At 44.4% G+C, this 27,179-nt stretch overlaps 1 protein-coding gene across 1 annotated transcript in view; it reads left to right on the forward strand.

The window, feature by feature from the left end:
* The first annotated feature begins 132 nt into the window (after positions 1 to 132).
* The window catches only part of LOC139154774 (gasdermin-A2-like), a 46,052-nt gene continuing 19,005 nt past the window's right edge, over positions 133 to 27,179 (forward strand). The window contains exons 1-6 of the mRNA XM_070729746.1: positions 133 to 193; positions 11,140 to 11,358; positions 12,705 to 12,885; positions 13,429 to 13,594; positions 13,699 to 13,792; positions 23,716 to 23,758. Of these exons, the coding sequence (XP_070585847.1) occupies positions 11,142 to 11,358; positions 12,705 to 12,885; positions 13,429 to 13,594; positions 13,699 to 13,792; positions 23,716 to 23,758 (701 nt within the window). The 5' untranslated portion in view covers positions 133 to 193; positions 11,140 to 11,141. The remainder of the gene's footprint in view (positions 194 to 11,139; positions 11,359 to 12,704; positions 12,886 to 13,428; positions 13,595 to 13,698; positions 13,793 to 23,715; positions 23,759 to 27,179) is intronic.

Below are 27,179 nucleotides of genomic sequence, written 5' to 3' on the forward strand. Positions count from 1 at the left end.
AACCCCTTATCTGACAATTTCCGCCCCACCTGAACTCTTATCTCTAGCCTCCCGGTCTCTTTACCACATAGTGCAAGATAAGCTTGTTAATTCTCCTACGTATTCAGCTTCTCATCCCTACAAGTCAAATATTGAATCTCGTTAGAAAATTATTTCACAGCTGTGAGGAGCGCTGTTTAAAGCATAGGCCAAGGTAAGGAAAATTAAGCCTTTTTATTTTTAAACTTTTTATTGTTGGGCGAGGGATTGTTTAATATTATTCTTCCAGTTTCAGTTAAGCAAACTTCCCAGGGACTGGAATGAAGCGGAGGTCCTTTTACTGCAGAAATTGTAAATACAGTGTTAGGTATCGCTCCTAGTTTTTAGACTAACTCAACCCGAAAGTGATACGAAATAAAATGTAGAACTAAAGATAGTAACCGATGTTTGTAAGGCGGATATCATCGTCATTTATACATTGTTTCCTAAATCTGGGTAAATTGCTGCACATCCGACAAAAATTATTTTACTTTGGGTAAAGACACACAAACCCACTACACAATCACAACAGGGACATTTTGCAGGAGATTTGGGGCAATGAAGGAAAAGGTTTGGGAAACAAACAAAAGTTGGGAAACTGTACAATACTGGATGCTTCATCTTTTGCTTTTTTTTTTAAAGAGTCAGCTATGGTGGATGATAGTATTTTGACACAGAAATCCACTTTCCCCATCCAGGAAGCCTAAAATTAAACACACGTTGCTGTTGTTTTGATCTAATCCCTAAATCCACTGAAGGTTCTGATATTTCTAATTCAGGCCAAAGCAATCATTTATTAAATCTGAAGCAACCATCTACTTATTTTTTTCATCTGTACCTTAACATACTTTTTATGATTCAATGAATCATAGCATTAAATCATAGCATGATTCAATGAGAAAACTCAAAAGGAGAATGAAGCAGATTGCATGAACTATATACTTCAAGTAAAGATACAGTGGTACCTCTACTTAAGAACGCCTCTACTTAAGAACTTTTCTGGATAAGAAACAGGTGTTCAAGATTTTTTTCCTCTTCTTAAGAACCATTTTCTACTTAAGAACCCGAACCTGGAAAAAATTCCCAAGAAATTTGAGAGAGGCACGAAGGCCTGGCCAGTTTCCTGCCATTCCCCCTTTATTCCCGGCCATCTCAGGCCTTTCTGGGCTACCAGAGGAGCTTTTTGGTGGTGTTGAAGGAGGCTTTGGCAGTCCAGAATAAATGAAGCATTTCCCTTTCTCTGGGCGCTTGGACAGGGAATAAACCTCTGCCAGCGCCCAGAGAAAAGAAATGTTTCCTTCACTCTGGGTAGCGGCTGTCCTCCTCCTCTTCTTATTCCTCCTCCTCCCACCCAAATTCTGAGCTTTTATTTCTTTCCTAATGGGTTTGAACACATTATTTGCTTTTACATTGGTTCCTATGGGAAAAATGTTTCTCCTTACAAACTTTTCTACTTAAGAACCTAGTCATGGAATGTATTAAGTTCTTAAGTAGAGGTACCACTATGTATGTGTGTGTGTATATCACAGGGAATCCCCAGTGGCTTTCAAGTAAGATTTTTATTTTGAAAGACATTTTATTCAACTGCTATTGTGAACATTCCCATTATAGTTTAGAGATATTTAGAGGAAGAGTAGCTATCAATCTTGAATTACATTACAATAAATCATTTTTTAAAGTTTGGTATCCATAATCCATCCAATGCTGCCTCCTTTATATTTGACATCTAGACAAAAATAGTTACTCAAATTTCTTATATGACATTGAAAAGCTATTGCCGGATACACTTTTTAGGCTGTTTCTATTCTAATCACATCTAATCATTTAGGCCATTGTGCTTCAATCTTCTCCATGTGTACTTGATATAAATTTTCATGTATGTTTCTTAACTCTACTTTTATAATAGTTGCTCTTTAACAGAAAGAAAAAACAAGAAAAAAGAGCAAATCACATCTACTAATTTTTAAATTTTATCAAGGGGAAAAAATCCAAATAATATGTCACATATGTCGCAATAAACCAAATTAACAAATCCAGGGCTGAAAGCGTTTCCTCCTCCTCCCACCCAAATTCTGAGCTTTTATTTCTTTCCTAATGGGTTTGTACATATTATTTGCTTTTACATTGATTCCTATGGGAAAAATCGCTTTTACTTACAAACTTTTCTACTTAAGAACCTGGTCACGGAACGAATTAAGTTCGTAAGTAGAGGTACCACTCTGTGTGTGTGTGTGTGTGTGTGTGTGTGTCGCAATAAACCAAATTAACAAACCCAGGCCTGCAAGCGTTTCCTCCTCCTCCCACCCAAATTCTGAGCTTTTATTTCTTTCCTAATGGGTTTGTACACATTATTTGCTTTTACATTGATTCCTATGGGAAAAATTGCTTTTACTTACAAACTTTTCTACTTAAGAACCTGGTCACGGAACGAATTAAGTTCGTAAGTAGAGGTACCACTGTGTATGTGTGTGTGTGTCACAATAAACCAAATTAACAAACCCAGGCCTGAAAGCGTTTCCTCTAATGCATGTGCACGTTGAACTGGTTGCATGTTTTCCTGATATCAATTTGTGATCTTACTTCCTTCTTTGAGTGATGCAATCTCTTTGTTTGCAGTTTTATTCTGCTGCATACTGAGGAGTGGTCTGTATCACAGTCAGCATCCTGATAGTTACTATAATAATTGAGGCCTTTAGTCAAACATGACAGTTTAATAACAGAACTTGCCAACCGGGCAGATACAGGCTTAAGAACCAGATATGAGAACACAGGCTTATATACAGCACGCCTTCTGAGGCAGCTACCAATGACATACAGAGGAAAGTTCCCGCTTACAAGTAACTGGGCTTATGCGCCCAATCAGCACCCTGGAGAGGGATACGCGAGCTAGATTCTGACAGCCGGCTGTTACTATGCGGACACAGCACTCCTGCCCCTTCGGCTGACACAGACATAATCTTTTAAATATGACGGTCTGCGACAGATTCTCTCGGAGCGCCGGGGCTCTGTGGCATGTTCCGAACCGGCGCTCTCAGCCGGGTGGATCGCTTGGGGAGCCTGAACCACCTCCGCCTCCCTGCTATATGCCGAGGAAGAATTTCCTGAAGTTTCTTCTGCCGTGGGCGGTTCCTGAAAACACTCCCCCTGAAACTCATTGGCTTCCCGGTCTCCACACCTTTCCTCTCTATTAAGTCTGATCTGATCCAGGTGTCTTCTCCAAATTCGCCCGTCTCTTAACTCTATCTCGAACGAACGAGGCCCCAGTTCCCTGCAAACCATACCTTTCTCCCAATTCTTTTGGCCTGAATAGGCACGGGCAAATACCGCGTCTCCTACGGACACCTCACGTCTGGCTGCTTCAGGCCATTGCACTGCTGCCGTGTACCCTGGGTGCAGCCTGTCAAGTATAATCCGCAACTTGCGACCCATTAAAAGCTCCGCTGGTGTCCTTCCCGTGGTTACACATGGGGTGGTATGTTGGGCCAGGAGCACAGGTCCAGGGGCTGGCAGGTGGTTCCCACGTTAAAGGTTCAGCACGGGGGGGCATGGACCTGCTCTCCTGGCAAACAGCACAGTTAGCCACACACTGCTCTACCTCCTTATCTAATGCTGGCCACCAAACGTAATCTCTGGCCAAACCCTTCATTCTTACTATTCCAGGGTGACCCTTGTGCAGCAGAGACAACACCTGGTTCCTCAGCTTACCTGGTATAACCACTCTGCCACCCCTTAAAAGAACTCCCTTCTCCACTGAGAACTCCATGCGGCAGCAGAAAAAAGGAATGAACTGGTCAGCTGGGGCAGCGAGTGGCCACCCCCTTAAAACCCATTGCCTTACCTGGGCCAAAATGCGGTCTTTTCCTGTCTCCCTAGACACCTCGGGAGCAGCTAATACTAATGGCCCCTCTGTCAGAGCAAAAACGGAGCTGGCGGGTGCGGGGTCTGTTAATTCCTCATGTACAGGGCACCTGCTGAGTGCGTCGGCGTGCGCAATGTGACGACCCGGTTTATATATTAGGGTGTAGGTGTAATTGGCCAAAAAAACAATCCAGCGTGTCATACGCGGAGACAACACAGCTGGGCTCTGGCGGTTACCTGAGAGTAACCCTAACAAGGGCTGGTGGTCCGTTACTAACTCGAACCTTCTTCCATACAAATACTCATGGAAACGGCGGACTCCCGCCACAAGGGCCAATGCCTCCTTATCTATTTGTCCATAGTTTCTTTCTGCCACGGCCAAAGTCCGAGAAAAAAACGCCAAAGGGGCTTCCGAGCCATTTGGCAATCTATGGCTGAGGACTGCCCCCACTCCGTACCGGGAGGCGTCACAGGTGAGAACTAATGGCAGACTTGGGGAATACTGAGCCAGGACACTGTTTGAGGTGAGTATCCCTTTGACCCCTCTGAAAGAAGCTTCTTCCTGCTCCCCCCAGTGCCAAGCAGACCGCTTGTCCAGAAGCCTATGCAACGGTTCTGCCACCGAAGCCTTATGCGGGATAAATACCGCATAGAAGTTCAAGAGACCCAGGAAAGCCTGCAGCTCCTCCCTCGACTGGGGTCTGGGGGCATCCCAAATGGCCCTAGTCTTTTCAGGGGTGGGATGGATTCCCTTTGCATCCACCCTGAAATCCAGGAAATCAACCTCTGGAACCCCAAAGACACACTTCTTTGATTTGAGTTTGAGTCCCGCCTCTTGAAATTTAACCAGTACCTTCTTTACCCTGCGAAGTAGTTCGTCCTCGGAACTCCCCGAGACCAGGACATCGTCAAAGTAGGGCACCGTGCCTTCCAGCCCATACAACAAACGCTCCATTAATCCCTGAAACATACCCGGTGCAATAGAGACCCCAAATTGTAGCCTGTGGCACCTGAAAACCCCCCTATGTGTTATAATTGCCTGGGCTTCAGCAGTCATGGGGTCCACGGGGAGCTGCTGGTAAGCCTGGGATAGGTCGAGCTTGGCAAAGAGCTTACCATTACCCAGAGTGTGGAGTAACTGCTGCACCACTGGGAGCGGGTACGAGTGGTGAGCCAGAGCCTTATTGACAGTGCATTTATAGTCCCCGCATAATCTCAACCCCCCATCCCCTTTAAAAGCGATGACCAGTGGGGTCTCCCAGACAGCCTGGTCAACCGGCTCTAACACCCCTTGGGCAATCACACGGTCCAATTCAGCATCAACCTTTGGCCTGAGGGGAATGGGCACCCTGCGGGGCTTCAGCCTCACTGCTGGCACCTTGGGGTCAAGGCTAAAAGAAATCGGGGTTCCTGTGTAGCAACCCAGCTTGTCATCGAAGACTGAGGGGAATTCCTTAGTAAGCTCATTAAATACAGACCCCCCTCTCACAGCGTTCACCCCCAAAACAGAAAGCCCCAAGGACTTAAACCAGTCTAAACCCAGGAGGCTGGAAAATGGCCCGTCCACCACCATAAGAGGCAACCTGCCCATGAACGATTTGAATATGACAGGGAATCTCCCTTCCCCCAACACTGGAATGGGCGCCCCTTGGTAGTCCCGTAAAGTCACAGTACATGGCTGTAACCGCTTCTTGCTCAAGCCGGGCATGCATCTCTTTATGGTGGCCCAGGAAACCAAGGAATGTGCGGAGCCCGTGTCCACTTGCATGGAGCAATTCACGCCTCCCAGGCGAACCGTCACGGAGATCTTCTCTGCAGAAACTGATGTTTTCCTCACAAATGTGCAAGCTGGGCGCGGGCAGCTATAAATGGCGTTGCAGTCACCCCTCTTGGTGGAAGAAAATCTCCTCTGCCAGCGGGGATTGAAGCCTTGGAACTCCCTCTGCTCTCTAGGGGCGGCTGGAGGGGACCTCCGGGAACGGCAGACTCTCGCAATGTGGCCTCTGGCCCCACAACGCCGACAAGCCGCTTCTTTAAACGGGCAATTTGACCGATAATGGTTTCCCCCACAACCTCTGCACGGGGACAGAGGGGGGCGGGGGCGACTAGCAGGAGGCTCACGACCCCTAGAAGCCCCCAGCCGGCAGACTTCCTCCTCCTCAGCTTCGCTGCTGTCCTCCTTTTCCGCAGCGGCTTTAGGTTTCTCAGGCACCGCTGGCACTTTGGCCGTGACGTTCACAGAACTGTCCATGGCTGCTAGAGATTGTGTGGAAAGCTCAAAAGCACGAGCCTCAGCTAATGCTGTCTGAAAAGTTAATTCCCGGGTGGCCAAAAAGCGGCGTTTAAGGCAGCCATCCCGGACTCCGAACACAAGCCTGTCCAGCAAGTAATCATTCAAGTCGGAAAACTCGCAATATAAAGCAGCCCGGCGGAGAGCAGCCACAAATTCATTAATTGATTCCCCCTCCGCCTGATTCCTCTGGTAGAAAACGTATCTGCGGGCACAGCGGGATGGGGCTGGGGCATAATGATCTTGAAGCGTTGACAGGAACGTCTGCCAAGGCACATCGTGTATGGAGACTGGAGCAAATAAAGCCCAGCCGTCTCGAACATCTCGGGGCCGCAGAAACCGAGAAAATAAGATCTTTTGCGGTCCCCAGAAATCTCGGTATACCCATTTGAGATCAGGAAACAATCGAACCTGGCGACATAAGAGTCCCAGGTCTCCCCTTGTGGGTTGAAAGGGGGAAAAGTAAGCTGTACAGACATTTTCACTTACTGCAGATATAGATGCGAGATGGAGTTGCAGGGTTGAATTCTCGTCGCCAGTATAATAACTGAGGCCTTTAGTCAAACATGACAGTTTAATAACAGAACTTGCCAACCGGGCAGATACAGGCTTAAGAACCAGATATGAGAACACAGGCTTATATACAGCACGCCTTCTGAGGCAGCTACCAATGACATACAGAGGAAAGTTCCCGCTTACAAGTAACTGGGCTTACGCGCCCAATCAGCACCCTGGAGAGGGATACGCGAGCTAGATTCTGACAGCCGGCTGTTACTATGCGGACACAGCAGTTACGTGTAATTCTAACGCTGGGAAGATTAGAATGCCTAGTCAGTATCAATTCGAGCTGGTGCCAATGCCTCGATCTTAGATGCCTTCAAGAGACTCTGTGTTGAGGCTTTGTTTTGAAGAATGTATTGCTAACACATAAACTGTAGTAGCAGCAAAGCTCCAGCAGGCTTTGGCCATTTTCATTCATCTTCCCAGCGCCAAAGTGACCAAAACAGGCCAAGAACTATAATTGGCTCCAGCTCTGGCATTAAAATCTCCAAGAATAAACAGTGATTCTTTATCAGGGACTTTCTTGAGAGCAGCAAAGCCTACCCCGTATTCTCTAGTCTCATTAGATGGTTTTTCTTGCCAGAAGAATGAGAAGTTTCTCTCCTTAATATACCCTGAATCTGCCCTTCAAGAGCCTTGTCACTTGAAGGGCAACAATTCCATTTGCAGTCTGTTCAGCTCCATATTGATAGCAGCAGTCTTTTATACATGTTCTATTTCTTGCTGATTGTCAGAGAAAATGGGGGTCATTATCCAAACATTCCAACTGCCCAACTTTAGGGTGAAAGTTTTCTTATGGTTATTGCACAGTGCAAAGTTATCAGTCTGCTTGTCATTATGCCAATGAGGCATATTGACCTCTCCTACTGTCAAAAGTGGCCCCTGGTGTCATACTCTATGCCAATCAAGCCAAAGACTTATAACCAGTGACTGCTGCTTTCGTGTTGTTTCAGTGCTGTATGAAAAGTTGGAATGTCTTCTCCAGAGTATGAGGCCTGGGTAGGTTGTATAGAGGATAGACTGTTATCCAAGCAGCAGATCCCCTCTCTCCACATCGCTGCAATAATACACATCTGGTACGATTGGTACCAGCTGTGTCGCAGGAGTTAGTCCTGAACTTAGACAGGAAAAATCAAATGCAAAGGTATAGAATTAGAGGTATCTGACTCAACAGTAATAACTGTGAAAAGGATGTAGGTGTCTTAGTGGACCACCACTTGGGTATGAACCAGCAGAATCACTGTCATCATTGTGAAATATCATGAGAAGTGATAGAATAGTGATAGTAAAAGTGAGACATTGACTAATGAGACCGCACTTAGAATGATGTATCTAGTTCTGACTACCATAAGACAGACAGACTGACAGATAGACAGACACAGACAGACAAGGAAGGAAGGAAGGAAATAAATAAATAAAGAGAGAGAGAGAGAGAAAGAAAAAGAAAGAAAGAAAGAAAGAAAGGAGCTGAAACCCTAGAAAAAGTGTAGAGAAGAGCAACAAAGATTGTAAGAGGTCTGGAGGCTAAATTGTATGATGAATAATTAAGGGAGCTAGATCTAGCAGCCTAATGAAGAGAAAACTAAGGTAAGGTGACCAGATTTTCACATTGATAAACTGGGACACCATTGACGGGGTGTTGGTATTGAGTTCCTTGGTTAAAAATATGGTCTATGAACGAAATAAATAAATTAGTTACCTAAATTACCTAAGACAAGCCAAGGTATTCTCTAAAGTCACCTGAGGGTAAGAGAAGAAGAAATGTGTGGAAACTAAACAAGGACAGAAGTAACTTTGAATTAAGGAGAAAATTCCTGACAGAACAATGAATGAATCCGTGGAACAGCCTGTCCCCAGAAGTTGTGAATGTTCCAACACTGAAAGTTTTAAAGAAGATGTTGGATACCCATTTGTCTGAAATAGTGTAGGGTTTCCTGACTAAGAAGGGGGTTGGACTAGAAGACCTCCAAGGTCCCTCCCAGCTCTGTTGTTATTATTATACAAGGCAGTCAGAAAATGTTTCACATTTTAAAATATCTGTACAAGCTACAAGAGACATCTCTTTAGAGAAACATCTTCCCACCTTGTAGACAGTACTTCCAGAAACCCAGAATAACTATAAACAACTTCTACATCTAGTATCCACATGCTCCAGTTCAGGAAATTCTGTACAGTTCCAACACAGATCGGTTTGACATGCCTTGACTGTTAATGAATTGTCTACTTTCAGTCTCTCTAGGAGAGTGATGACGAACCTTTTTTCCCTCTGGTGCCGAAAAAATGTGGGCTTGCACTATCACGCATGTGCAAATGTCCACACCCATAATTCAATGCCTGGGTAGTGTGAAAACAGCTTCCCCCAGCCCCAGAAGGCCCTTTGGAGACTGAAAAGAGCCTGTTTTCCAACTTCTGGTGGGTCCAATAGACTCATATTTCATCCCCCCCAGGCTCCAAAGGTTTCCCTGGAGCTGGGGGAGGGTAGAAACGCCTTCAACCATCTCCTGAAAGCTCTCTTTTTGAAATGCCATGGGACATGGGACAAATTAATCAAAAGCAGGACTGTCCCACCAAAAGCGAAATATCTGATCCCCTTAGACTAAGGGTAGACAGTTATCTTCAACACTTGAGCGGCTACACAGAGAAGAAGGGAGTCAACTTATTTCTGAAAGCATCTGAGGACAGGACAAGAAGCAATGAGTGCAAACTGGTTAAAGAGCCACCTGGAACTAAGGGGAAATTTACTGTAAAAATAATTAGCTTGCTTCCCGCAGCTGTGTATATGCCATTGCTGGAGATTTTCAAGAAAATATTGGCAGCCATTTGCCTTGGGCAGTGGGCTGGATTAGAAGACCTCCGGTCCATTCTATCCCTACGATTCTATGATTCAATGATAACTTTCCAGCATTTCCAAACAGCACAGACAGTGATGTGATGGTGGTTGTTATCCAGCAGAACCAGAAGACCTATAACAGTGATGGCGAACCTTTTTTCCCATGGATGCTAAATGGCATGCACACATGCTATTGCGCATGCGCGAGTGCCCGCATCCTAATTCAACGGAGGCCCTCTGGAGGCTAGAAATGGCCCATTTCCCAACTTCTGGTGGGCCTGGCAGACCTGTATTTCTAAAGCAGTGGTTCCCAACCTTTTTTTGCCCGTGTACCACCTAAGCATCTCTAAAATCCTGGTGCCCCCCTGCCACCGCCATGACATATAATTCTTACTATTCAAAAAGTGAACTCCTATTCATGTGGAGGAAGCCTAAAAGGCCATTAATGTGTTTTAAACAAGGTTCCAATTGCCCCCCCCCCCCCATGGGATGTATTCTGTCGAGCTCTCTGGTAGAATCCTCCCGAAAATGCACAGATACAATTTCAGACGCACACACGTTTGAAAATTCAAAACAATGTTCTTTAGACCGAAAATGCAAATAAATGAAGCACTCTTTTTGTATAGCAAAGAGCACTTGTCTCCAAACAAACTGGTAATTTGCACAAGTCCCTTATCAGTTCTGGATACTTAGTTTGCAGCTGTGAGGCAATTCACAGTCCTTCTTCTTTCACAAAGTGAAACACACTTTGCTCTGGTTTAGTTTCAAAGCGGGGAAAAATCAGCACACAAAGGTCAAAGTCAGCAAAGCAGGCACAAAACACAACAATCAGATAATCCTCCACAATGGCCAAACCCACAGGTTGCTATTTATAGCAGCCTCACTAATTACCACAGCCCCACCCAACCACAGCATATTCCACCGGGAGCAAAACAGGCCTGCAGCACGTGGATGTCTCCCCCACATCCACAGTCCTTGGGGCAGGAGCTGGGCCAGAGCTAACCACAACAGGACGTAGGCCCCATGTTGGGAACCAGGGTCCTAGAGGCTTCCCTGGAGCCTGTAGAGGGCAAAAATGCCCTCCCCCATTCCTCCAGTGGCCTTCTGTAAGCCGAAAATGCCCTCCCATAGCCTCTGTGTGAGCCGAAATAAACTGGCTGGCATGTACTTGCATGTTGAAGCTGAGCTAGGACTGAGCTAGGGCAATGGCTTGTGTGCCAACAGATATGGCTCTCCCATAGGTTCGCCATCATTGACCTATAAGTTCTCCAAATAACAACTCACTACCCACATTTGGGAAAAGCTACTGTAATATTGTATCAGATTACTTCAAAGTTTTACAAAACAAACAAATAGCAATATATGTTTTAAGCTTAGGAAGTGACAAGGTAACGTGAGAAAAAGATTCTCCAAATTGTAATTCATCAAATGAATGCAATATTAACTAATCATAATGTGTTTGGGTTGGTCAGAACATTTGGGTTTTTCCATTGTTAAACCAGGGTTGAGTATGATGTATGAACTCATTTGTGATTTTGTTTCTTTCCTTATTCCTTTATCTTGGACAAAACTTCTTCTTCAGGTATGGCATTTTTTAACGCAACTAAATCATTGGCAAAAATGTTAGACTCACAAGGAGATTGGGTTCCGGTACCCAGCTTGATAGACAATGACCATTTTAGGCCCCTTTGCCTGCTACAAAAGAAAAGGAAGACATCGTGGTGGCAGAGCTGTCCTTTTCACAAAACCGGATACCAGTTTGATCATGTGCTGTTATCAGGAAATGACTCTTCAAGTCTAGGTAATCTTCAAAAGTCTATCTCATTCATATATTTTTATTCATGGGATTATCTGTCTGTTGCATTTTGAGAAAAGTACAAAAAAATGGAGAGTACATCATTTGTAACACTAACTTTTGTATCAGCTGTATGTTATGTGTTCAAAATGTGTGAACAAAGCTTTCTGAGATTTCCAGAGGTGGAAGGATATGAAAATGAATATTCAGGGACTGATCAGGATCCTTGATCTCATCTTTATGAAAACTGGGGTAAATAGCAAAGTTGAAAAAACCCGATTATCCAAAATCAATTTATGCTGCCTGAAACGAGACCCAGCAAGCAATTTTATAAGGCTCATTTGCTACTACTATAAGGCTAGTGTGATAATATCACAGATATTGTTGAGACTGCCAGTTTTGGACTCATTTTCCCTCCACTGAAGGTCATTTAAAGACGAAAACTGATGCTTTCAGTCTTGGAGAAAGTACCCAACGGTTAATTTTTACACATAGAAACACTGCTAGCAAATCAATTAAAACTGATCAAAGGCACTCTTCATAAGTAACACTCTAGATCAGCAATAGTGAATCTTTTGGGTCTGAGGTTTCAAAAATTCTGAAAGTGCTTAATTTGACGGCAGAGGTGGATTTTAAGAGTTTGCAAATGGCAAGGAGGGTGGGAGCAATCATAATCTCCGGGGGGAGTTGATTCCAGAGGGTCAGAGCCACCACAGAGAAGGCTCTTCCCCTGGGTCCCGCCAGATGACATTGTTTAGTCAATGGGATCCGGAGAAGGCCAACTCTGTGGGACCTAACCAGTCGCTGGGATTCGTGCGGCAGAGTTGAAACATAGTGAGGGTAACACTAGCAATCTTTCTATAAACAATCTTGACTTGGTGACAAGTATCACAAGAGGAAACATAGCCCTTGATATCTGTCATCAAAAGTTGCAAAACACTCCATTTATCCCAGCAGTTAATTGTCAAGGTAGATTTGCAGTATCTTAAGCAGAGGGGAACATATTACCTATTGTGAAACAGCTATCTATTATTCACAGACAAAGATAAAACAAGTTCTAGAGCACACCTTCATCTTTCAAAGGCATTTTTCAAGAGATATCAAGAGGTTTAACCTGAAAATATACCAAGTGGCAAGTAGAAGTATTTCCCACTTTCTGGAACTCTTAGTATGAACTATAATTAATTAGATAGTGCTGATTTAGATTAGAAAATGCTTGATTCGATATCAACAGAATCCTTTGCTGCCAGGATTGCCTTTCTCTCATTAAAATAGTAGCCTGCTGCTCATATCTTTGTGTTTCTGTAGTATTTCTTTTGACATCGTGATTTTTGTCAATATTTGTTCTCTAGTTTGCAACAATTCAGAGCCATTCACCATTGAAGACACTGTAGATGGAACACTGAAGGGGGATATTAGTGGAATTCCTGGTACTGAAATAACTAGTGGTGTCAGAATTTCTTATGAAAGGTCTGTAAAGATAAAAAAGATACATGTTCCACCCCAAGACCTTGATTCTTTGATGAAAGAAAAGTAAGTAACATAAACAAGCAAATGAAAAAAGACTCCAGCCACATTTAACATTGTCCTCAAGTTCTCCATTCTTCTAATACAGTACTTTACATGAAGTCTATGATTAATTGACCTCAATTAGTTTTAATTTTAACAATCACATAGCTTTTATACTAGAGAATCTGTATCCAACCTAATCTTTTAGATCTTTCTGTGGTGCATCTACCACCCTACAATTCTAGCTTCCTTATTGTTGCTGGTCTTCTTCTTCTCTTTCTTTCCACCCTTCCTAGTGTTATAGATTTATTCAGGGCTATGTCATTGGGTCCAAAATATAATATAATTTAAAGCCTTTAGACAGCTGTGCATCTTCAATTGCAACAAGATTTAATTCTTTCTAAGCATTAACCATGTATGGTAAAGAACATTGCCCAGAAATGTACACAGGAAATGGAAAAGGAATTGACTGTATAGGATTACTTATTGCAATGGAACCTATATTTATTGTATAGGGGGTTTTGCTCCCCAAAGGTTATAAATTGAATTGCATGTGTTCTTTTTTAGAAAAATCAACAATGAACATCCATTTATTAAACAATCAAAGAAGCTTCAGAGGAACTTGTACATGGTCACTGCATCAGCAGAAACTGTGGAAATGACAATGTTTGGAAAATCTAACCAAGTGGAAAGCAGCTTCTTTCAAAAAGCCTACGTTAAACTGAACCTGCAGGTCTGATCCGTATAGTGAATTATAAACTTGAAGGAAAGAAAATGCATCTCATGCAAGTTGTTTTATCCCATTCAGTTCATCCAAGATTTTATTTTGTCTTTTAGGGTGCCAGAGATAAGAAAAAAACGATTACTATCCCAGAAGGAAGCATTTTGTTATTCGAAGCTAACAAACTAATTATAGAAAAAGAAACTGTAGGTAAGAGGCTTTTTTACAATCTCAGGCATGTACCAATGACTAGTTTTCTTAAAATGTTACTTTTCCAGCCAAGCTGGAAAGATCTAGCAGTTGGCTGAGGACAGGTAGAAGTGAGCTGGATCGATATTTGATCTAATAAAGTGCAGCTCTTATGTTCATCCATGTTTTCAAGAAAGGCAAATATCCATATGTTTGAATTCAACCTTCTGTTCAATGCAGCATAGTTTCCTATGTCCCCTACTCCCAAATCTCTCCACTCCAATTTCCAATTGCTTTTACTGTTAGAGTTTTGTTTATATAATTGAATTGAAATTTTTCTTCCTATAACTTCATCATTTCATTCCTGAATTCTGGAATGAATGAGAACAAAGTATGTTCTTTTCTTCATAACATACATGTAGTCCATAACTTACAACCACAATTGAGCCCAAAGTTTTCACTGCTAAGCAAGATAGGTGTTACGCTTCCGGTCATCCGAGGCATCGTGGAGATTTGTAAGAGGATTCGGAATTTGGACATGTAGACAAGTCCATGTCTCGTTTTCTGAGTTAAAAAATGCAGGAGCTTGAGCCATGCACGTTTCCGTGGCAAGGTTGTTGTTGCGAGAGTTCGAGCTCCTTCGTCGGCACTGTTAAGTCAGGACACACGAGACTGTTGAAGTTCTTCAGTGCTTTACCAGAAGCCAGGAACTGAAACAGGAACCAACTACACTAATCCCAACAAAGGAAACGGCTGCTCCGTTGCCTTATTTATAGTCCTAGAAAATAGTAGACAGACGTTTAATTTTGGCAGCAGTATTTAGCTTGCCGTGCGGGAACCAATCAGAATAATTATTTTATTTAAACCAAGAACATAACAATAGGGGTTAATTGAGTTTTGCCCCATTTTACAAACTCTCTAACCACAATTATTAAGTGAATAACTGCAGTTCTTATGCAGTGAAGGGCTACCAAAATTTCAACTGCCACACTGTGGGCGTGGCTTATGCAGGATGCCCTGCATTTTCTTTCAACATATTTCAGTGAAAATTGGGTACTCTGGGGTGGAGCTCCATTTTTGCTACCCCACTGCATTCTCCTCCCCACATCTGGGCAGTAGCCCACTCCTGTTCTTATGTTAGTAAAAGTCTTGTTAAGTGAACCTGGCTTTCACATTGACCTTGCTTATTAGAAGGTTGCAAAAGATGATCACATAACCCCAGGACAATGGAACTATCACAAATATATGCCAATTGCCTGAATTTTGATCATTTGACCACGAGGATAGTATAATGGTCATTGGAAAGCCGTCATAAGTCACTCTTTCTTTCTTTCTTTTCTTTTTTCTCATTTAATGAATTTCTATGATTTATACCTAGCTGTGCTCATTTACCAATAATTTACATATCCATTATTTACATATCATTACATACAGACCCAACTATATTCCATACATATTATTTACACATCTTTTCATTCAAATCCAAATATATTCCATACATTTCAAACCTACAGTACATTTTACTTCTACTTGTATTTTAACTCTTTTTTTCTCATTTTCTATATTCAGTCCAATCGTACCATTTCTTCCATATTGCATAATATTCTGAATCCATTTACCCTTTTAGTTCAAATGTTAATTTGTCCATTTCGGCACTATCATATATTTTTCTATTATTACTAAGCTTTCAGAAGGTATAGTTTTTTTGTCTCCAACATTTATTTATTTATTTGTTTGTTTATTTGTTTATTTATTTGCTTGTTTATTTATTTGTTTGTTTATTTATTTATTTACTTATTTATTGGTTGATTGATTGATTGATTGATTGATTGATTGGATTTGTATGCCACCCCTCTCCGGAGACTCGGGCCGGCTAACAGCATTGTACAAATGCTATTCTCCACTGCATCTGGAAGGAGAGTCCAACATGGGTAATGTACCAATCCTATTGGTAGAGACTGAGTTATAATTAGCATAATAATAACTACCGCCCCCTTACTGCTCCCACGAGCCCCAGTTTTAAAAACTCAGTCCAAGAGTAGAGACATGCTGAGTTTTGCTCCTTAGGAGCCTTATAGTGTTTGTATATATGTATACAAGTAAATTGTAATTAAATTGATGATTTGACCTGTTTAATCTTGTTCTTTGTCTTTCAGGCAGGAAGGAACACAGAAGAGAGATGAACAGAAGGAAGGGGTCTATGCCCTCCGCGGGCAGCACCCCCAACGATCCTCCTCAGGGGTTTTGTATTCCCTCCGTGGGAACACCCCGTAGAGGAGCATCCAGCCTGGGGTCCCTGACCTCCGTGGCCAGACCAGGGCTGTCGGCTGAAGGTGGAGGGGTCCGCCCCCTCCACTGGGTAGCCTGAAAGGCGCTGTAACGAGGCTCAAGGCAAAGAGCAGAGCCGAGCCTCTCAGTTGTTCGGCGGCCGCCGAACAAGCCGCCGCCGCAGCCGCCGCCGGCTAGGAAGCCACAGGGCGAGCAAAACGCGCTGGGACGGCCGGAATGGATGGCGAGACCAGCGAAAGGGCGAGCGCGCCGCCGGAGAAGCAGCGGGTAGCTGCTATGGCTGCACGGGGGCTGGAAGCCGCAGCGCTCCCCCCCGCCCCCCCTCCCCGGAAGGGAGAAAAAAGCCGCGAAAGGCATGGGGGCCGCCATCTTGGTTGCTACTTGCGCAACCCAAAAGAGCGGTAACCGGAAGTCCTCTGACAGCTGGCAAGCGCGAGGAGGCTACATGCCTCAGTGCGCAAGCGCGATTGGCCAGAAAGACGGTGGCCATCTTTTTCTTGATTCTGAGCCAGCAAATTTACTGTGCACGAGCTTGCAAGGCCCAAACAGCTCTTCAGTTACACAACTACTGTGAGTACATGGAAGAGCAAGCGGGATCCGAGAGGGCTGCCTCCCCTATTATGGCCAAGGAAAAGCCCAAGGGGAAGGCTAAGGAGAAGACTAAAACTTCACAGTCTTCAGCTTCGGCCTCATCCATAAGGGAGGCCGAAAAACGTATTAAGACCCTCGAAAAGAAGCTGGAGGCAGCTTTACAGGCCTCCCCATCTACAGTACCACTGGGCCAGAGGCAAGCAACACCAGATCAGGCCACCATGCCCAGTTTTGGCCTATCTGAAGGGGACTGGTCACCGGATAGGCAATCAACTATATTGCCACACACCATGTCTTCCCCAGGCCCTTCGTGGAACAGGCCAGGGTCAGCTAGTCATGCTGGAAGGAGTTCCTTGGGCCCAATTGCCACGTTCACCCCCACAGCGGCGGGACTGAGGGCACAGGCAAGCACCTGGCAAGACATGCCACCAGACTTGCAGGATCTTATCGCAAATGTTTATTCACAAGGCATGGCGGCCGGGGCCACTAAATATGCCCAACAACCATCTCAACCAGGACAGGTCTGGTCAGCACCGCCCCCCTCAGGTCTGGGGTCCTTATCTGAGGAACCACTTATGGGAGAGGACAGTGATAGAGAGTATGACCTCTCTGAGGATGAAACAACTCCCGAGCAACCTCAACCGGTAGGCCTGTTTAAGCCAACCCTGTTCAGGACTCTATTGTTTAAGGCTAAACAGGTGATGAACCTACCAGGTACAACCAAGACACCGGAAGACGCAGAAAAGACCCCGGATGCCTTACTACAGGAACCCCAGCCTGAGTCAGAGCATTTCCCGGCATCAAATATATTTTTGCAAGGAGCCAAGCGCCCTTGGCAATATCCAGCTGCGGCTCAAGGTCCATCCAATCTGGAACGTCGATTCTACACGTTCGACGAGGAGGTGGAGAAACTCCTAGAGTTCCCACCCATAGACCAACCAGTAGTGACCTTGGTCTCCAGCGCCCTGGTACCCTCCGAAACAGGGGAAAGCCTGAAACCGGAGGACCAGAAGGCAGAGATACTTCTGAAAAAGGGACACCAGATGGCGAGCTGGGGATTCAGAGCAGCAGCGGCTGCTTCATTTATCAACAGGGCTTCCCTCCAGTGGATACAAGAAATGCAGTCTCGCATGGGACCGGAGGATGGCAGACTACGCCAGGACCTGGCTAAACTACGAGCCGCGGCGGAATTTTCCACAGATGCCACACTGCACGCGGCAAAATTTTCCAGCAGAGGCATGGCTACCACACTTGCAGCACGCCGTCTCCTGTGGCTCCGGCATTGGCCGGCCGATCTGAAGTCCAAATGGAGACTGGCATCAGCCCCATTTCAAGGCTCTATGCTCTTTGGAGATATTCTGGACAAGGTCCTCATCAAGGACAGGGACAAGAGGAAGGTCCTACCCAGAGCAGGCAGGCGGCAGGACCGGAGGTCGGCGCCATATACAAGGCGCCAAACACCCCGCTGGGACAACACCACAGGAACGGGCCAAAGACCGTACACGCAAGGCCAGTTCTCAAATCAAACCTTCAGAAGTGACCGGGGGTCATTCCAAGATCGACCCAGAGGTTACCAAGGTTCGAGACGGCCCTTTCGAGGGAACAACCAGAGGGGCTTCCGCCGCTCAAAGTGACTCTGCCACCCAGTTTCCACTCGGCGGGAAGCTCCAACACTTCCACGCCTCCTGGTCCGCCACCACCACAGACCAATGGGTCCGAGCTACAGTGGCAGGAGGGCTATGCCTGGAATTTGTGGGCCTACCCCCCAGCCGGTTTATACACTGTCCGCAAGTCAGAAAGCCACAAGACAAACAACGGCTACAAAACGAAATCGCTCATTTGCTGGAGATTCAAGCCATAGAACCGGTTCCACGACAGGAGGAGGGGAAAGGATTCTACTCACGGATCTTCATTGTCCCCAAAGCCTCAGGAGGCTGCAGGTTGATTCTCAACCTAAAGCAACTCAACCTCTTCATAAAATACCGGCGTTTTCACATGCACTCGCTTCAAACTATCTTGACCTCAATCAGATCACACGATCTGTTAACGTCTATCGACCTAAAAGAAGCGTACCTGCACGTCCCCATACACAAGGCACACCGGAAGTACCTACGATTTTGTTCAGAGGGGACGCACTACCAATACAAGGCCATGCCATTCGGCCTTTCGTCAGCACCACGAACTTTTACCAAGCTCCTGGATGCCCTGACAGCACACCTGCGATCTCAGTCCATCAGACTGATGGCGTACCTGGACGACATCATCATACTGTCCAGGTCGCCAGCGCAGGCAAACCAGGACCTAAACCGGACCATACGGACATTGGAGGGTCATGGCTTTACCATCAATCTGGAAAAGAGCCAATTGGTTCCCAGTACCAGTCTTTTACACCTGGGAGCGGTCATAGACACTTTGTCGAGTTCAGTCTCACTCTCCCCAGAGAGGATCGCAAATATACGACGGTTGATAGCCGAGCTCAACCAACACAGACGGGTCCCCATGTCACTGTTGTCAAAGGTGTTGGGAACTCTAGTCTCGGCCATAGGGATTGTGCCTTGGGCCAGGCACCATATCCGGGACCTACAGTGGTTTTTGCTACCGGCACAAAGGGCCAAGGTGAGCAACTCACATCAGCAGACACGTATTCCACGGCAAGTCAGGTCTTCCCTGAGATGGTTGTCATCACCCGCAATACTCAGAGGTTCATCCTTTCAAACACAGGACAAGATGATCCTCACTACAGACACCAGCCTTTACAGTTGGGGAGCTCACATCGGTCCCCACATGGCGCAGGGCACGTGGTCGGCAGAGGAATTGACGCCTATAAACATCAACTTCCTCGAACTCAGGGCGGTCTTCCTGGCTCTCCAAGCCTTCCACGCTATTGTCCAGGACAAACACATACTAGTGCTTACGGACAATGTGGCGACCAGAGCCCACTTGAACCATCAAGGGGGTACGAGGTCGCGTCGCCTCATGGACGAGACGGCAAACCTGTTCGATTGGGCCGAACTTCACCTAGCGTCCTTATCCGCAGAGCATATTGCCGGGACCAACAACACCCAGGCAGACTGGCTCAGCAGGACTACATTAGACCCATCAGAGTGGAGGCTGGACCCAGTACTCTTCCAACAGATATCGCACAGGTTTGGGACTCCATCTGTAGATCTGTTCGCTACTCACCGGAATACGCAAACCCCACGGTTTTATTCCCGCTTTCCGGATCCAGGGACAGAAGGGATAAACGCCTTGCGGTCTCCCTGGCCAGCAGGACTGCTGTACGCATTTCCCCCAGTAAACTTGATACCAAGAGTCATAGAGAAGATTCTCCAGGAAAAGGCAGAGGTTCTGATGGTGGCACCACACTGGCCGCGCCGACCGTGGTTCGCCGACCTGATGGCTCTGTCAGTAGCTCCACCATGGAGGATGCCAGACAACATCATTAGCCTCAGCCAAGGGAATCTGCTACACCCGGATCCCCAGTGGCTACAACTAACCGTCTGGCACTTGAAAGGCACAGATTAAAGCATCAGGATCTGTCGGAGAAGGTCATAGATACAATTCAGGCCACTCGGCGTCCCTCAACGTCCAGGATATACCAAGCTGCGTGGGCGGCCTTCTGCACATTTTGTGACAAGGAGGGCAAGAATCCCAAGGAGGCATCGGTGATTACGGTGTTGGAGTTCCTGCAAGCAGGAATAGACCGGGGATTGGCCCCTAACACATTAAGGAGACAGGTATCAGCACTTTCCACCATGATACAGATACCGGAGGCTCGTTCACTAGCCCATCATTCGTGGGTCAGAGACTTTATACGTGGAGCTGCAAATTCACATACACCACCAGTACGAAGGTTTCCCTCGTGGGATCTTTCATTAGTACTTAAGGCCCTGACAGGTCCACCATTTGAGCCTTTGAGATCCATTCCACTTAGGCTTCTCTCCTTGAAGACAGTCTTCTTCGTAGCAATTACTTCGGCACGTAGAGTGTCAGAAATGTCAGCCCTTTCTGTGAGACCAGACTTATGCATTTTCTACCCGGATCGAGTGGTACTCAGATTGGATCCGTCCTTCATTCCCAAGGTGAATACTTTGTATTGCCTGACTTCTGCACGCATGGAAATCATCCATCGGAATTAAGATGGCACAAGATTGACGTAAGACGGGCTCTAAAGATTTATATCAGGAGAACTGCAGCGTTTCGGAAGTCCGAGACTTTGTTTGTCTCCTTTGCGCAACAGAGAATGGGACTTGGATTATCTTCTAAATCGATAAGCCGCTGGCTAAAGGACTGCATTCTGGAGGCCTACAGAGCGAGAGGTCAGGCTCCTCCGTCGGGCTTAACGGCTCATTCAACCAGGAGTGCGGCCACATCTGCGGCCTGGACAACACAGGCCTCAATAGAAGACATTTGTAGAGCCGCTACTTGGGCGGCACCCACTACATTTATTAAGCATTACAAGTTGGACTCATTTGCGTCGACTGAGGCAGCGTTTGGCAGACGGGTGCTACAGAAAGTGTGTGCATCTCCAACGTCCCAGTCAAGACCTTCTCCCTCCCATGGGCAGTAAATCTTTGGTATATCCCATGTTGGACTCTCCTTCCAGATGCAGTGGAGAAGACCCGTTGTGCCTACCTGAACGGTCTTCTCGATGCACTGGAAGGAGAGTCCAAACCCACCCGACTTGTTAAGTTCAGAGACGTCGGAGATGGGGAGTTGAAGTTGATTGTGTTAATAAAATTTGGTTACCCTCTTATATTGTCTTTGTTTTTAAAACTGGGGCTCTTGGGAGCAGTAAGGGGGCGGTAGTTATTATTATGCTAATTATAACTCAGTCTCTACCAATAGGATTGGTACATTACCCATGTTGGACTCTCCTTCCAGTGCATCGAGAAGACCGTTCAGGTAGGCACAACGGGTCTTCTTGCTGCTGTTATAAGATGTAATATAATCTATGTGTGTCAAGGTTCCAAACAGCATTCAAGAATTAAATTAGAGTCCAAAGCATGGCCTTCCTCAAAGTTTGAATTTATTAACAAAGCCATGTTAGCACATCTTAGGAGAAACCCAAATCTGAAGTCCCTTGGGTTTCTCCACCCAGTTTCAAGTTCATCCTCTGTTCTCACACCCATAAGTTCCTGACATGATCCACTCTGGTTCTGCCAACATGTCTGATGCTCCCATCAACTTCCGGGCAGGTGCTGAACAAAATATGACCTTGAGTATCTAGAATTTGTTATGGCTAGTACTCTACCTGGCTTCGAGCTGACAATGTGGTTTTTTTATTATAGTCCCCTTAGTAATCCCCAACAAAAATATTTCTGGTGTATTTTCTACTTGAAGGCCTATTATTTCATTTCATTTCATTTATTGGATTTATATGCCGCCCCTCTCCGAAAACTCGGGGCGGCTAACAACAGTCATGAACAATATACAGTAAAAATTATAGATAGTCAGTTTGATATTTATACTTTGGCAACTGTTGTTTAAGTCTTTTACCCCCTTAAACCTCCAATAGTCGTCTTCACACTATCACCTTCGGAGTTCTCACTGCCTCTATCCGCTAATCTGCTTAGTCACTCAAATTCAGTATTGTCTCTCCTGTCCAGTTTCAAATGATCCCTTCTAGTGTTTTTGCCTTCAATCTTAGTCTTTGAGTTATCCAAATGCTGTCATTTCTTCTTACACAGATCTCTTTGGTCTAAATCTTTCTTTCACAGCACATACCATAAATCTGTTGATCTCCTAATGTTTCCAAAGTCTTTCTCTTTTCCTTAGTCCACAGTTTTTCTTTGAGTTTAAATTATCTTTCCTTACTGTATTTTCTCTTGCTGTAGCATAGATTCTATTTTCTCTTAGTCCTTTTTAAACTTTCCTTTATTTTATTTCATCCTAGAGCTCTCACTTTCACTCTCGCTTATGAGTCTTTTAGCCTTTACCTTCTTGGCAACGTTATTTTAAGTAATCATGGCTTTTCTCTTTCAATTGCCACTTCTGTCCAGAACTTCACTCCTTTTGCCCCAAATGGTTGAAATTTACTCACTTTATTAATTCCAATCACCACCCATATAGAAGTCCTCATTAACAGGGTTCAGCACAGTGTGCTACTCACTTTTTTACAACAGTTGCCAAAGTATAAATATCAAACTGACTATCTATAATAGGCCTTCAAGTAGAAAATACACCAGAAATATTTTTGTTGGGCATTACTAAGTGACTATAATTAAAAAAACCACATTGTCAGCCTGAAGTCTGGTAGAGTACTAGCCATAACAAATTCTAGATACTCAAGGTCATATTTTGTTCAGCACCTGCCCGGAAGTTGATGGGAGCATCACACATATTGGCAGAACCAGAGTGGATCATGTCAGGAACTTATGGGTGTGAGAACAGAGGATGAACTTGAAACTGGGTGGAGAAACCCAAGGGACTTCAGATTTGGGTTTCTCCTAAGATGTGCTAACATGGCTCTGTTAATAAATTCCAACTTTGAGGAAGGCCATGCTTTGGACTCTAATTTAATTCTTGAATGCTGTTTGGAACCTTGACATACATAGATTATATTACATCTTATAACAGCAGCAATTCCAATCACCACCCATATAGAAGTCCTCACTAACAGGGATCAGCACAGTGTGCTACTCACTTTTTTACTTCCCAAACTGACATGATAGTTTGCATTTGTGCCAACACGCCTCTGAAGGGTCCCCAGACACAAAACTCCAGAAATTAATTGATGGAGCTCATCTGTCCTTTCTGCACCTCCCCAACATCACCACTGGAAGTCCATTAGCATTCTTCTTCATGCCTTCCAGGATCCCCATTCACCAGCTACAATGAGACTGCATATTAGGATTTGGAGACACAAATTAGGATCCTGGGGTAATCTGTCCTTCTTTTCAAAAATGTTTGGCAGGGAGATTTGAATACATAATTAAAGTTCTCCATTTTCTCAGGGTTAGGTTTCTTTGAAAACTTAAATAAATTCTTCTTCCCAAAATTTGCATACAGTATTGTTAGCTAGCATAATGTAAACAATTGAGCTTTTTAAATTTTTACTTTAGGTATTTCTTATTACTCTACTGATGAAACAGGAACTTTTGGTAAGTGAACTTCAGTCATTTTATTTTGCTATTTTAATGAATATATTATGATATATCTGAATTCTTTTTAATATGTTTGTGAGTGACATAGGGGAAGGTTTGGTAGGGAAGGTTTGCCCATTTGCCGATGACTCTAAAGTGTGCAATAGGGTTGATATTCCTGGAAGCGTCTGTAATATGGTAAATGATTTAGCTTTACTAGATAAATGGTCAAAGCAATGGAAACTGCAGTTTAATGTTTCCAAATGTAAAATAATGCACTTGGGGAAAAGGAATCCTCAATCTGAGTATTGTATTGGCAGTTCTGTGTTAGCAAATACTTCAAAAGAAAAGGATTTAGGGGTAGTGATTTCTGACAGTCTCAAAATGGGTGAACAGTGCAGTCAGGTGGTAGGGAAAGCAAGTAGGATGCTTGGCTGCATAGCTAGAGGTATAACAAGCAGGAAGAGGGAGATTATGATCCCGCTATATAGAATGCTTGTGAGACCACATTTGGAATACTGTGTTCAGTTCTGGAGACCTCACCTACAAAAAGATATTGACAAAATTGAACGGGTCCAAAGACGGGCTACAAGAATGGTGGAAGGTCTTAAGCATAAAACGTATCAGGAAAGACTTAATGAACTCAATCTGTATAGTCTGGAGGACAGAAGGAAAAGGGGGGACATGATCGAAACATTTAAATATATTAAAGGGTTAAATAAGGTCCAGGAGGGAAGTGTTTTTAATAGGAAAGTGAACACAAGAACAAGGGGACACAATCTGAAGTTAGTTGGGGGTAAGATCAAAAGCAACATGAGAAAATATTATTTTACTGAAAGAGTAGTAGATCCTTGGAACAAACGTCCAGCAGACGTGGTAGATAAATCCACAGTAACTGAATTTAAACATGCCTGGGATAAACATATATCCATCCTAAGATAAAATACAGAAAATAGTATAAGGGTAGACTAGATGGACCATGAGGTCTTTTTCTGCCGTCAGACTTCTATGTTTCTATGTTTCTATGAATTCTTTATTCAGTTACTGCTTCCAGAGTAGACAACATTATCTAGATGAAGCAGGGGTGGGTGCTAATTTTTTTTTTACTACCGGTTATGTGTGCATGGCTTATTTTATAGGCATGGCTTCATGATCATGTGATGGGTGGGTGTGGCTTCATGGTCATGCCACTCTGTGGGAATAGCTGGGGTATCATGTGATCAAGGGTTAGGATTAGGGCTCCTGGCCTCTCCTTGCCTCAAAGGCCTCAACAAGATACAATTTCCCTATTTATTTACTACTAATCCTTTGTTCTTACTTCTTTCTTTCTTTCTTTCTCCCTTCCCTCTTTCCTTCTTCTTTCTTTCTTTTTTCTTTCTTTCTTTCTTTCTCTCTCTTTCTCTTTCTTTGTTTCTTGTCTCTCTCTCTTTCTTAATACCCTATATGAGCCCTAGACTCCACCCATCACAAACACTTTAAAAATACAATAACCTGGTCAGTATCTTAGTTTTGATAAATTCATTCTTACCAGGGAAATTTAAGCATTTGTGAGTTTCAAGTTAATCCATTGTTTTTTTTAAAAAATAGTTTTAACTTGTCAGTTAAGGGTATTCTGTATTATGATAGATTTAGTCAGCCATATACTTTTGTTTTGTTTGTATTTAATGTTTTACTTTTCTAATAAGTTTTTAAAAAATATTTAAACATTTGCTTTTAAAATGTTTTTAACTGTATTTTATATTATTTGGCCTGATTCCTCCCAAAATTTAAAACCTTGAGTAACAGCATCTTGCAGGTAGCAATGCTGAATATGAAATGCCAGCAAAACCCACCACTTGCTCCCAAAGTGGCCTAGAGCAGGGGTCAGCAATCTTAAACACTCAAAGAGCCATTTGGGCTCATTTTCCAAGGAAAACAAAACTCAGAGAGCCACAAAACCAGGGTTGGAGTGGCTAACCCAACATCATGCACTCCCAACCAGTCACATGACTCCCTCTTTACATCCTTATCCCTTCCTTCCATCCTCCCTCCCGATTTTACTTTTCTTTCTTTTCCCTCCTCTTATTTTACCTATCTTCCCCCCTCCTTAATTTCACCTTCCTTCCTCCCCCCTCTGATTTTAACTTCCTTCTTTCCCCCCCTTCGATTTCACCTTCCTTCCTCCCCCCTCTGATTTTCCCTTCCTTCTTTTCCCCTCTTCTTTTCCCTTCCTTCTTTTCCCCTCTGATTTTACCTTCCTTCTTTTCCCCTCTTCTTTTACCTTCCTTCCTTCCCCCTCTGATTTTACCTTCCTTCTTTTCCCCTCTTCTTTTCCCTTCCTTCCTCCCCCTCTGATTTTACCTTCCTTCTTTTCCCCCCTTCGATTTCACCTTCCTTCCTTCCCCTCATCTGATTTTCCCTTCCTTCTTTTCCCCTCTTCTTTTCCCTTCCTTCTTTTCCCCTCTGATTTTACCGTCCTTCTTTTCCCCTCTTCTTTTCCCTTCCTTCTTTTCCCCTCTGATTTTACCTTCCTTCTTTTCCCCTCTTCTTTTCCCTTCCTTCTTTTCCCCTCTGATTTTACCTTCCTTCTTTTCCCCTCTTCTTTTCCCTTCCTTTTTTCCCCTCTGATTTTACCTTCCTTCTTTTCCCCTCTTCTTTTACCTTCCTTCCTCCCCCCTCTGATTTTACCTTCCTTCTTTTCTCCCCTTCGATTTCACCTTCCTTCCTCCCCCCTCTGATTTTACCTTCCTTCTTTTCCCCTCTTCTTTTCCCTTCCTTCCTCTCCCCTCTGATTTTACCTTCCTTCATTTCCCCTCTTCTTTTCCCTTCCTTCTTTTCCCCTCTGATTTTACCTTCCTTCTTTTCCCCTCTTCTTTTCCCTTCCTTCCTCTCCCCTCTGATTTTACCTTCCTTCTTCCCCCCCCTTCGATTTCACCTTCCTTCCTCCCCCCTCTGATTTTACCTTCCTTCTGTTCCCCTCTTCTTTTCCCTTCCTTCCTCCCCCTCTGATTTTACCTTCCTTCTTTTCCCCTCTTCTTTTACCTTCCTTCCTCCCCCTCTGATTTTACCTTCCTTCTTTTCCCCCCTTCGATTTCACCTTCCTTCCTCTCCCCTCTGATTTTACCTTCCTTCTTTTTCCCTTTTCTTTTCCATTCCTTCTTTTCCCCTCTGATTTTACCTTCCTTCTTTTCCCCTCTTCATTTCCCTTCCTTCCTCTCCCCTCTGATTTTACCTTCCTTCTTTTCCCCCCCTTCGATTTCACCTTCCTTCCTCCCCCCTCTGATTTTACCTTCCTTCTTTTCCCCTTTTCTTTTCCATTCCTTCTTTTCCCCTCTGATTTTACCTTCCTTCTTTTCCCCTCTTCTTTTCCCTTCCTTCCTCTCCCCTCTGATTTTACCTTCCTTCTTTTTCCCCCCTTCGATTTTACCTTCCTTCCTCCCCCCTCTGATTTTACCTTCTTTCCC

This window comes from Erythrolamprus reginae, chromosome Z (genome assembly GCF_031021105.1).
Source record: "Erythrolamprus reginae isolate rEryReg1 chromosome Z, rEryReg1.hap1, whole genome shotgun sequence".
NCBI classification, from domain to species: domain Eukaryota; kingdom Metazoa; phylum Chordata; class Lepidosauria; order Squamata; family Dipsadidae; genus Erythrolamprus; species Erythrolamprus reginae.